The sequence below is a fragment of the Choloepus didactylus genome, chromosome 16 (assembly GCF_015220235.1).
Source record: "Choloepus didactylus isolate mChoDid1 chromosome 16, mChoDid1.pri, whole genome shotgun sequence".
NCBI lineage: Eukaryota > Metazoa > Chordata > Mammalia > Pilosa > Megalonychidae > Choloepus > Choloepus didactylus.
Genome location: NC_051322.1, coordinates 63,727,541 through 63,740,387, shown reverse-complemented (window position 1 = coordinate 63,740,387; position 12,847 = coordinate 63,727,541). Strand labels below are relative to the sequence as shown.

Sequence of the window (12,847 nt, the reverse complement as noted above, 5' to 3'; positions counted from 1 at the left end):
ATCTGGAGACCTGACAAGGTTATCAGTAACTGCAGATGATCTGAACCCTTGAGCAATGGCCATCAAAACGCTTCCCTTCCCCTGGGATCCACTTTCTAACACTTTATTGGTAGTTAATTTCAAGCCAAAGGGTAGCTCTAGTTGCCTCAAGTTTTTCCGCATTCCTTGCACCTTAGTTTTGGCTTCTTTGTTCCACTGGGATTATCAGCAGCTGTAATACAACAATCCTAATTCTTTGCATAAATTGCAAACAGGAGTCGATTCCATAATGTGAGCAGGACGTTTCAGTCAGTCCCAGACATACAACACAGAGAGTACTTTCAACAACTTCTGGCTTGTTAGATTTGAACCATTTCGTGCAATTATAAGTAAACTCTTTAACTTTATATAGTTGCTTTTTTCAGAGAATTGATACTTAATAAAATCTTTGATTTATGAAAATGGAAATTCCCCAAAATCCGAATTTTATATACTTTCTACGATTCTTTTTAAAAATTAGAATGTGGTGGTTGACACCAGGAGGCGATGCAGTGCTTATTTTAGATAATAACTTCTAGTGCGGTCTCTATGTCTGCAGTACATTGACATACGTGTCAATCCAAACGTCAGTTTATTCTTTAATTCAAACTATGTTACATGGATCATCTCAGTTATCTCTTTGGTTTGAAGTTTTGTATAAAAATTTGCTTTTCTGAAAATTATTTCCAAACTATAGGCACTAGGTGGCTTTAAGGAACGATGCGTGCCCTTGCTGATAAGCTTTAGGTAAGTCTTCTGGGCTTTACTAAGTAGCCTGGAGCTGGGCCTGAACCTAGCACAGGGCCATCCTCTAATTTAAAAATAAGCTAAAGGATGTTGGTTTTATTTATTTTGCTATCTCTGAAGTACTGACTGTAGCCAGAGGATAGAGGATGGGAAACAGAATAATGGAAAGAGATGAGTTAAAACTCCTACCCAGGCAGCTTTTGCAGGCTTGCATTTGTAAGGACTACTCCATTCCAATTTATGTTGACATCGTTCCACATTGTGGAAAGAGGACAGTGAAAAGTCCGGGCTAGCATCCCTATTACAATTATTGTAAAAACCCAAAACAGGATGTTTCCAAGTACAGTGTGTAAAACACATCGTGCCTTCATCTGCACGCCAAAACCTGATCTTGGAAGGACTTGTAGTGTGACTAGTCTAGTTTCCATGCAGATCTGTTAAAAGTACTTGATTGAAAGATGCTACCCCACACCCCACTGGGGTGTCATGGAGATCAGCTTCCTACAATCCAAAAAGTGCTGCATTCCAAACACAGGTGGCCAAAAGAAGTTCAGATAAGGGCTGAAGGACCCAGCCATTGTTCTCACAAGTTTCAGTGCAGAATCTTAAGAGCTGAAGGATCAAGCAGCTTTTCCAGAGAGAAGGGGGAAGTCTCCAACCCCTACTTCTCCCCTGGGAAAACCTGGGACACCTAAGCCCTGAGCCTCAGTTTCACCTGCAGAATTGATTATCATAAACTCCTCTGCAGGGTGGGTTTTAAGAATTTAATTCGACTATAGGTAAAGCGCCTGGTTTATTAAACACTCAAAGAAAGAGAGGATGGAGATTGGGTAGGTTAAATGGATGCAGATTTCAGCACTGCCTCTCCCCAGTTTCCTAGGTTATTTTAATTTTCTTTCGCCAAATGACAAGTTCTTTCCTAACTGTAAAGTGGTATTTTAAATGTAATTTGTCAAGTGGTACATTGAATAGGAACTGGAAGGAAAGGATGATGGGGGTACTGAACTCAAACTTGCAGCATGGTGCAGAGGGAAGGGCCAGTTCACCTCTGTCCTTGAGGTTGACCCCTGTTCTGTTCTGTCATTTGAATGCCAGTAAGAGGCCAGTGTCCTTTCTGGGCCAAGGGGGCTCATACAAACCCTGATTGCACAGATGAGCCCAGAGAGTTTGTCCCCCCTTTTTTTTATTTTAAAAGAGGGGTTTTAGGAAGGAAAGGGGAAAGCAGCAGGTTGGATAACTGCCTATCTACACAGGCCCTGGTCCCCAGAACCCATCATATTGAAACCTGCAGGAAGAAATAGTAGATGCGTTTGCTTGTTTCTTCCCCACACATCCTGCCTTCCCAGGTTGGGGATTGTGTTTCCCTGTGCAAAAGCATCTGCTGCAAGTCAGGCCATGTCTTCAGGCAGAAGCACCTTTTACGGAAGGTCTACCTTTCCAAAGCCCAGAGAATGTGCCAGAGAGCAGAGGCTACTCATAAATCCAGCCTGAAGTTTCACGTATGACTTAGCCTGGCCGAACATTCATTAGAAGCAATGGAGCCTGGTTTGTAGCAGGCCACTCACTCTGCGCCGCCATCTCACTTTCTGGAGCAAGACAAAACGGCGTGTACCCGCTACCCTGCTCCCTCCCATGTAGAAACCATAAGCTAGTCCATACAGCCTCAGCGTTAGGTACACTTGAGCTCTATTTTATTTCCCAGACACACAGCCACATGCCGGAGAGTCCTCATCACCTGTTGGCTTGTGGAGGGTGATTCTACCCCAGAGTTTTCCTTCTATCCTGGGCTTGGAGGATTATTGGGCAGGTGATGCTAATTCTCATGCAATAAGAGCAGCACATAAAGAAAGTTCCTTGGCACTCAGATATCCAAGGCAACAAATAATAGGGCAAGCAGACAGGGCAACAAATAATAGGTCAAAAGAATAATAAGGAGAAAAAAAGCAACGGTATCAGGGAAAGGGCAGTTGGATTTGGAGGCCCATCCTCCAGCCATTTGCCTGGACTCTGTGGGGAAAGCCAAGCAAGAAGAGTGGAGGAAATTAGATGGCTAATCTATGGGGCCAATTGGTTTCAGCTGAAATCAGGTCACCATTTGCCCGATTGTCTCCATGTCAAAAGTTGGCCAGTCATAATTTTGCCAGCACTCAGCCAGTGCCAAGCAGAAGTGGGCATTAGCGAAAGATTATATTGTGACACCCAAGGTCAAGGGCAAAGGCTTTGCTGAGACTTCACTTTCCTTCTGCTCCGTGACTCCCTTCCTGACTGTTAGGCCCTTTTTCTTTTTCTCGGGAAGTCTCTTCCCATTTCTATTAATTCCCTCACACAGCAGATATTTACCAGGTACTGTTATGTGCCACATGCTGTTTGAGGCACCAAAGCAGACCTCAGTGCCCACCTTGGTGATTCTTACATCCTTAACAAATTTCTTTCTCTCCACCTGGTCAAGAAAAAAAAAAAAAATTCACCTAGCAGAGAATATAGGAAAATGCTGCTGAGAAGGGGCATCTAGCAAGAAATGAAAGCTGGTTGATGAGAAGCTCAAAAGAAAACTTGTCTTCCCTGCTCCCGGTACGAGCCCCATCCCAGGCCATCTTTCAACAAGAGCTGGTTGCCTGAAATGGAGGAGTGGCCCAGCTCACCCTGACCCACAGCCCTGCACCTTCCCCTCCTGTGAACAGTCCATTCAACCCAGGAACACCTGCACGCCTGGCAGGGGCACAGTGAAAAACACACACTCGTGACAAACGTTGAGAAAAATTCCCTGGGTCCAAGAGGAAGTGATATAGCTGAATCGGTGATCGAAATCACTCCATAAGGTAACGGAACAAATGGAAATTTAATCCTAACTGATGCAACTGCCAGGGCAGTCACTGTGCACATGATGACTCAGTAGCACCTGTTGGAAAGGCTGGGGGCAGGGAAAGGAGCCCTGAAATCCTGACCACATTCCCTACAGGAAGCAGCACCCCCTGCCTTGCAAATTAGGAAGCCCTGGTTTCAGCATCCTGACTTCAACACGCATGGCCTGTTTCTGTGAGGACGCTGACTCACCTCAGCTGTGGGTCAAGAGATTCTTACTCAGAGCCCTAGGTTTTTAACTTTTGATATTAAATAGTTCTAGGCAAATACTATCCAAATGTCTGTACTTTCAAGATGTCCCTTTGAAATGATCGATTTCAGGCCGATAACTAGCTTGACACATGGTAACCCTCAATTTCTAGTACTATTTAACTTTTTGCCAAACTTCATTCAAAGTCCACACTGGAAGGTGCAGACCTCAGTCCTACCCCTGCACCTTCTAAAATGACCTTCCCCCAGACATCATTTAATTTCCTTTAATTTATTTAATGAATGGAACCTTATGAAGAGAACGGTTACTTTGATAGGAACCCCTTTCTTAGTTCCCCATTAACATTTTCCAGAGGGCCACAGCTCACAGCTGTGGCTACTCCAGAAGGAGCCCTTGAAGAGGCACTTGAGAGGAAGACAAGTTAAAAACCCTGGCCTTGGCATTTTCGTGGGCATTTGCCCCACGCAGAGATGAAAGATGAAGTTGGGCCTGCAGTCTGAAAATCCTAAGTAATCCTTGCAGATAGACTCACCGCGAGCCAGCAAAGGAAATTAGAAGCGTTTCTGGCCTGAGATAGTTTTCTACATACCAAGTGCAATTTTAGATAAAAAATGGAAAAATGCAAGCTCCACCAGCACCAATCCTAAGTTTCTGAGCTATTAATTCTCATGGCCATCTGCCCGAGCCTGTGCTCCAACTGCGGGGTGGAAAGACGGTGGAAATAGCTACAGCAGTCTCTGCTCTCTAAACTCTGACCTTAAAAAATACTACCTTAGCTGCTGTTTAAAAAACAAAACAAACAAACAAAAAATAGTTCCGAGCCTAGCCCCACAGTCCAGGCGGAATTTTTTAAGGTCATACATTTAAAAGTCAGGGATTCTGAGTCTTGAGTCGTCCGCCTTATGGCTTTGCGGTCTTCGGGGCGCCCCCTTCCCCAGCCGCTTACCTTGTCCGCTTCAAGGGACGTCGGTGATGTTCCAAGTGGGACCGCCAGGGGACACTCGCGAGCAGGCGCCGACAGCCGGACTTTGCTTTGACTTTTGGTCGAGCGCGCCGGGGAGGGGTGCAGGGTGCGGGGTGCGGGGTGGGAGGAGCGGGGAGAGGCCGCTGCCTTTGAAAAAACAAAAAAACAAAACCCAATTGCTCTCTGAAATTATGCCACTTGTCGTCTTCTAAGCCAAAGGTTGCCATGTTACCTGTTGCCAGGTTCCTGAGAGTGTTTGGGGAAAATGTGGGCGAGAACGGGGCCGGCACAAAGTCCTGGGGCTCCGTGGGGCTGGAGCTCTTGCAGCCGGGCTGGCGCTGACATTCTGGGAGCAGCTGCCCTGGGCCGCGGGAGCATTGTTTGGTTGTTCTAGCAGAGGAGTGGCTGCCTCTTACATCATTTCCAGGCATGAAGCGCCTGGGGTGTATCTTGTGTGTGGTTTTTTATTGTTTTTTTTTGTTGTTGTTTTTTTTAATGACTCTAACTTTCTGATCCCTCCCTCCCTGGATTTTGCACAGTACATGCTCTGTGCGAGAAACAGCCTCACCTCAGGAAGCCCAAGTTTTGTAGCAACGTGTTGAAACAACTTGGGTGCCTCTTAAAAAAGAGAGAGAGAGGGACAGAAAAAGTTTTAACTCTGAAACAAACCTTTCCATTCTTTCTCCCTTCGGAGAACAATGCTGTGTTTGGCAAGAAGGGAAACCGCTGCTGCCCTCTGGAAGATCCCTTCTCCCCAGAAGAGAGGGCTGCTATCAGTTGAATAGATCTCTGACCCAGACAAGCCCAGGCATGGAGGGTTCGTCTGGCATTAGGAAGTGTCTGGAATACTAGTAACTACCAACTGGAGAGTCTTGGGACCCTAAGAGTTATTACCCCAGCCCTCCCTCTCTGTCCACTTTCCCTCTCCTCCCCCTACACACTTAAACAAGCATGCTTTTATCTACTTCAGCTGAGGAGGGTTTAGCTGGCCAGCTTTGTCATGTCCTCAGAGGGTGGCTTTAGTGGAACTCATCCTCACAGCCACCTCCCTTAAGCCAAAAATAACCAGAAGACTGGGGATTGCCCTGTGTCCCTCTCAAGTGTGGGCAGAGAAAGTGGGGTTTAAGCCCCCAACCCCAGCAGCTTTCTCGTCGTCTCTGCCTTCAGTCACTCAGATCCCTAGCCCACAGGGTCCTTCGGCAAGGCTCAGACTTTGGGTGGCCTGTAAACACTCAGTTACAAATATCTTGAAACAAGTTGGCAGCTTTTGCATGTGTATTTTATTTGGTTGAGTTTCTCCTTTTTTTTTGTAACATTTTTAAAGTTGCCACTGGTGCATCCTCTGTCGACCATTCCTGTTTCATGTCTTCCCCATACTTTTGACAAGTTCCTGCAAGGTGCAGAGTACTGGAAAGCACAGTGCTTTACTGGGTAAAATGTTTAATGGAGGGTTTGATGGGGAAATGAAAGAGGCCATTTGGATTGATGAGAAGAGATGGGATTGGGAGCCCTGAATACCCTAACACTACCACTTAGGAGCTCTAAAATTAGCTTTAGTAATTCTGAGCTTTCATATTACCAGCTGTCAAATGGGATAGTGATGTCTTCCTCAGGAATGAAACCAGGCTTATTAAATGCTGAACCCAGTGTGTCCGATACAGAGGAGGGATTTGCTCGCTGTTGATTGTCTAATGGCACGTCAAGGGTCTGGATTAATTTCCATCTCGTCATTTTTTTTTGTTGCCTGGGTTTGTGCCAGACCACTCATTTGTTTAGCATTTGGTGGGCGTAGCACATCACAAAACGAAGCACAGTCTCCAGTCCACTGTAAATTCCAGAATTCTGGGCCTGTTTGACTGGAAGGAAGCAGCAACAAACTTCTCTATTAGCACCGTTATCCTCAACAGTGTCAAAATGTTCTCCCAAGATGCCAGAGCATTTGTCACTGCTACCAAACAGCCCTGCTCATAACTTTTCCCTGGCCGCCTCTCTTGGCTTCCTTCTTCAGACATTTAGCATCACTCTCAACAGAGCCTGCTTCTCAAATTCTTTTCTAGATTCCAGTCATATTCATAAAGCCATAGAAGCTCCAGTTTAAAAAGAATACTGAATCACCTAGATCAGCCACCCATCAGATGTTTGCATAATTTCTGTAACCTCGCAGCCAAAAGATGGGCTCTTCTGTTCTTGAACTCCTCCAGGGACAGAGAACTCACTACCTAGTAAGGTCTCTGTATTCCATCTGTGGACATCTGATTACCAGAGAATTATTTCTTTATGTAGCTTTTACAGTTGTTGTTTGCCTCAGGGCCTGTCTTAGTATCCTGGGGCCTCCTTAACAAAGAAGCGCAAACCAGGTGGCTTAAAACAACAGAGATGTGTTGTTTCACAGTTTTGGAAGGAGAAGTTTGAAATCAAGGTGTCAGCAGGGCCATGCACCCTTCTAACCTGGAAGGGAGAACCCTTCCTTTCCTTTTCTGGCTTCTGGTACTTTGTCAGCAATCCTTGGCATTTCCATGGCTTGCAGTGACAGCCCTTGAATCCTTGTCTCCATCCTCCCTTGGGCATCTTCTCTCTCATCTGTCTCTTTTCCCTCTTCTTACAAGCACACCAGTCGTCCTGGGCTAAGGGCCCACCTATTCCAGTGTGAACTCATTTTAACTTGACCGATTCCAGCCGCAATGACTGTTTCCAATAAGCTCACGTTCTGAGGTGCAGGGGGTCAGGACTTGAACGTATCTTTTGTGGGGGGACACAATTCAACCCATAACACGGCCTTACGCAGAGCAGAACAAGTCCATTCCATCATCTACACAACAGCTCCTCAAATCATTGAAAACCGCTCTAGCTGCCTTCTCTCCCACACTAAAATCTGTCCTTAAACCAGTCCTCCTCAGATGTTTTTTCTCTTGTCTGAGCACCCTGCAATTTCCTCCTAACCAGCGTGCCGGGAATGAACCGGAGCCCCGCTTTGCCTTCTGTGGTTCCCGATGGTGCCTTTGCTCACGGGTGCTTCTTAGAAATGGGAGCTCGCCCGGCTTCAGCCCCGGGAGTTCAGTCTTTCCCACCCTCTGTTTTTGCAGCAGATGCTTTACATCCCAAGTTTTGGTCCTTCCACATTCCTTCTCTTCCTTTGGCCTCTTCACATCGTTTTGCTTTCTAAAGTAGCCTGTAGTTTCCATTTAGCTCTCTGACAAGTTCTTAAACTCACATGCAGTACCTCTGCCCTGTTCTCTTTTTTTTCAGAGAAGTGGTGAGCTTACAGAAAAATCATGCATAAAATACAGCGTTTCCATATGCCACCCTGTTATTAACACCTTGCCTTAGTGTGGCACATGTGTTACGGTTGATGAAAAGAATATTTTTATAATTATATTATTAGCTATAGTCCATGGTTTACATTAGGGTTCACTGTGTTGTTCAGTCCTCTGGTTGTTTTTACATTTTTTTATTCTAGTAACAAATTTACAACCTAAAATTTTCCCTTTAAACCATATCCAGATATATAATTCAGTGCTGTTAATTACGTTCACAATGTTGTGCCACCATCACCACCATATACCATTGCTTCTCAAACTTTCTCTGGTAAAGAACCAGTTTGGTTTAAAAAAAATTTTTTTTTGATACCCAGTGTGTCAGAATTATAGTCTGGTAAAAATGAATTACTAGAAAGTAGAAATTAAAACAAACAAACAAAAAACTCATAAAATTCTTTATATTCAACAGACTTACAAAATACTCTGTAAGACAGCTAAAAAAGTTTCCAAAAGCTTACTGTTGATTTTCATAGCGTATTTCCCCATGCACTGTATCAAATAGTTTGTGATCTGCCACCGTTAGACAGACCACACTCTGAGTCGTGCCACACTCTGCACCGTGGTGTGCTGGAAGAGGTTAACAGCCAGCTTTCCAAGGGAAACCGATTCATTTGCCAGTTCCCATAGTATACGTACTCCCACCAAGGCCAACTGGAATTAAGAAGAGATGTACACAACCAGTTCTAGCAAGTTGGTAGAAGCCAGTTTCACACACCACAGTTAACCTCTTTAGATTTTTAAAATCTTCTTAATAAAGCAATTCCTTTTGAGGGCTGAGGGTGCTTCCAACCAGATGAACCGCAGTTTAACATCAGGAGATCTCTGCTCTCAGCAGCCCTTGGGCAGAGGCAGCCCCTTTCTCTCTCTGATGGTTCAGCTCACTGATGGTTAGATGGTCTGGTGGTCTGTCAGATCATCAGATACAACTTAAAGCAAATCCAAGGGTGCTCTTGCCATGTGCTCTGCTTAGAAGCCTGCTTCTGAAGGCCGATCAAATCACAGCTTGCTTTGTGGTTAATAAGACAACCCAGGAGAACACGTTGACATCGAAACGCTGGTGTTTGACTACTGTATAACTGTATACATGTAAGTTTGGAATTCTTTTGTTATATCGTGTTTTTATTTGTAGTTCCTTATGGGCTTGTTACTCATATTTGAAAGAATTTCTAAAATTCAGTCAACAGCTAATGGATCTGTGACCCATTAGCTTATCCGGTAATAAATTATTAAGAAGATACCAAAAGTGGGTGTGATCCCACATACATTTTGTGACCACCTGACAGGTGTGTGTTCTTGACCACAAAGGAAAACCAGAGGCATAAGGGAGTCTAGAGATTTTTCCAGAAAACCTGCACCACTACAGAATTAAATAATTCCTGGCACAGGCCTTCTAAGGCTTGCAACACTGGCATTATCATTTTATGTAAAAGTAAACAATATAAAATAGTCAGCTGGAAGCGGAAACAATAGGAATTTGTTGTCGTTTGTTTTATCCATAACTTCCTAACTCAAACATAAAAACCAAGCTCTAATCCTTCTGCTCTCTACAGTATGATCTGAATGAAAACGTTGCAGCTGAAAGCTGGTTCTCTTTTCCTGCTGACTCTTTTTGTAAATGGATGGGTCTCTTCGACTGATAGCTTTCAACTTATAAGTGGATGAATCTTACTTTTAGCTGGGTGGTATATCACGAACCAGGGAAAGGGGAAAATATTTATTTGAAATGATCAAATAAACATATTAGGGCAAAAGAAAGCAACAATAATGATTAAAATACAACTTTCTTTTTTGAGTTCCACTTAAATAAAAGGAGCACTTGAATTTTTAAATCAGTCTTTTGGATAATATTACTCCCAAGTCAGGTGTTTCACTAACTGTATATTAGCCCTGCATTTTCTCTTTCTGTTTTGACCAGACAAGATTTATTAGCTTGTGTTTCCCCTTCCTTGGACCTCAGTCTACCACATGCCTCCCAGCACTGGGACCTTGTCAGTGAATTCTGAATTATTTGTGGCGCAGAATTGCAAGAGTAGAATTTTAAAAATTACCCTTAGGAGAGAAAGGAGAGAAGAAAAGATTTAGGGCTTACCCTGAAAGCTAGGAAAGAGTCTTGCTGAAAGAAAAAAATGGTGTGGGAAGGGGTAGTTGAATGAGCATCTGAAGCAGCCTCAAGGTACAGAAGATTTGGAGAATGAAGGATGAGCCTTGTGAGAACTGTGATTTATAATTTGAATCCCCTTTCCTCTCCATCAAGAGGCAGTCTTAAAAGGTTTGAGTTCTTTAAACATTCCTATTTGATGACTTGACTATGTTTCTTTGAGTTGGACTCCAGCAGGATGTGCCAAGCTTCACACTGCAGTAAAACCTCATTAAAAAATCCTACAAAATAACCCCATGGCAAATGGCCCCTGCCTCTGTTCAGCATCCTTTTTCAAAGTGAAGCAAGTTCAAATTCTTATCTCCTTTGTGAAGTGAGGTTGGGCCAGCCTGTTGGGGAAGCCATGTCCCCAGGATTCTCCCTGCTCAGTCTAACCCCATTAGATTTTTAGATTTCTAGCATTGCCCCTGCTGTCCTGGAAGGGCCAGCTTATCATGGTAGCCAGAGTTATCCCAATCGATATCCAAGTGGAGCTGACGACAGCCACCAGGTGGCACCAATTTGCATTTTGCCCCTGGAGTGCATGGACAGTTAGTTGAAAGGTTCAGGTCCCCAAATCTAGTCATAACCCTGGAAATATCACACTTAATCGCATCATGGCAGAATTTATACTGCATATTGTAGCAAATGAAGTGATACTCTTTGGCTGCACTGGCCAGTTTTGACTATCCACATGGGAAGAGGAAACCAGGGGTTGCTAACCATCAGCAATAAATAATCCAAAACATCGTACGTTGGATGATGGAATCTGTTGTTTAGTTTCTTTGGAATATGATTGAGCCAAATGCCCTGTGAATCCATTTTTTTTTTAAAATTCAGTTTTATTGAGATATATTCACATACCATACTATCATCCATGGTACAATCAGCTGTTCACAGTACCATCTTATAGTTGTACATTCATCACCCCAATCCATTTTTTTTTTTAATCATCATTTTATTGAGATATATTCACATACCACGCAGTCATACAAAACAAATTGTACTTTCGATTGTTTACAGTACCATTACATAGTTGTACATTCATCACCTAAATCAATCCCTGACACCTTCATTAGCACACACACAAAAATAACAAGAATAATAATTAGAGTGAAAAAGAGCAATTGAAGTAAAAAAGAACACTGGGTACCTTTGTCTGTTTGTTTGCTTCCCCTACTTTTCTACACATCCACCCAATCCATTTTTGAACATTTTCCTTACCACCAGAAAGAATCAGAATCAGAATAAAAAATAAAAATAAAAAAAGAACGCCCAAATCGCCCCCCTATCCCACCCTATTTTTCATTTATGTTTTGTCTTCATTTTTCTACTCATCCATCCATACGCTGGATAAAGGGAGTGTGATCCACAGGGTTTTCATGGTCACACTGTCACCCCTTGTAAGCTACATTGTTATACAGTCATCTTCAAGAGTCAAGGCTACTGGGTTGGAGTTTGGTAGTTTCAGGTATTTACTTCTAGCTATTCCAATATATTAAAACCCAAACAGTGTTATCTATATAGTGCATAAGAATGTCCACCAGAGTGACCTCTCAATTCCATTTGAAACCTCTCAGCCACTGAAGCTTTATTTTGTTTCATTTCGCATCCCCCTTTTGGTCAACAAGATGTTCCCAATCCCACGATGCCGGGTCCAGATTCATCCCCAGGAGTCATATCCTGCATTGCCAGGGAGATTTATACCCCTGGGAGTCAGGTCCCATGTAGGGGGATGGCAGCGAGATCACCCGCCGAGGTGGCTTAGTTAGAGAGAGAGAGGGCCACATCTGAGCAACAAAGAGGCACTCGGGGAGACTCTTGGGCACAATTATAAGCAGGTTTAGCCTCTCCTTGCAGCAACAAGCTCCCTTTGAATCTATTTTGAACAAAACAATGAGTTCACATTGTAGAGACTTGTATTAGGAGAAGTAATATAATGGTGTAGTTCCATTAGATTAGAATAGACTTCTCTCTAAATATGACTGCCTCCTCCCTCCCCCCACTCTGAGTCTTCAGATGAATGGCAGAGCATCATCCCCTGCAAGGTTACTGTCCCTCAAACCTTCCTGGGGACCAGAAGCTAGTTTCATGGTGGTCAAGATGCACGAAACTAAATTGAGTGAGATCAAATTCATCAGTGCATGTGTTTACATTACTTAGCCTGAAGCTTCTCTGTGGCCTTCTGGAAGGAACCTGAGAGTGGGTTGCTGGGAAGCTGTGTTCTGCTTCTGGCTTTGCACCTTGCAGACACTGTCATCTCTGACTAGTCACCTTACTGCGTTGGAGCCTTAGCTAAAAAATGGGCAGTTGGGCTGCTTACTGCCGAACCCTGTTCAAAAGTTCAAGACCTGGCTTTCATGCAGTAAGCTAAGATGTAAAGTTTCCTGGGATGAGCCTCTGTTGATCATCCATCCTGGATAATTGAAAGGTTACTACTTTTATATTATTTATATGACACACACACACCTCCTTCCTGAACACATATTATACTGTCATGTGACATTTTTAGTTTGCTTTTTCCTTCATTCTCATACATCCCTGGGAAGTAGGGAAACATTACTGTCCCTATGTCTTTTATGGTTAAGGAA

The 12,847-nt window shown here is 43.7% G+C and overlaps 2 protein-coding genes across 15 annotated transcripts in view; one reads left to right on the top strand and one right to left on the bottom strand.

The window, feature by feature from the left end:
• LOC119511167 (predicted GPI-anchored protein 58) overlaps nt 1-5,184 on the bottom strand; it is a 92,253-nt gene extending 87,069 nt beyond the window's left edge. For all 5 annotated transcript variants that reach the window (XR_005212167.1, XR_005212168.1, XM_037805647.1 and 2 more), the window contains exons 1-2: nt 5,035-5,184; nt 4,785-4,949 (exon numbers count right to left, since the gene is read on the bottom strand). Coding sequence is in view for 3 of the 5 variants with exons in the window: in XM_037805647.1 (XP_037661575.1) it covers nt 4,785-4,949; nt 5,035-5,180 (311 nt within the window). In the remaining 2 variants the exon portion in view is untranslated. The remainder of the gene's footprint in view (nt 1-4,784; nt 4,950-5,034) is intronic.
• DLGAP1 (DLG associated protein 1) overlaps nt 1-12,847 on the top strand; it is a 945,880-nt gene that overhangs the window by 873,012 nt on the left and 60,021 nt on the right. The gene's annotated exons all lie outside the window — the stretch shown is intronic.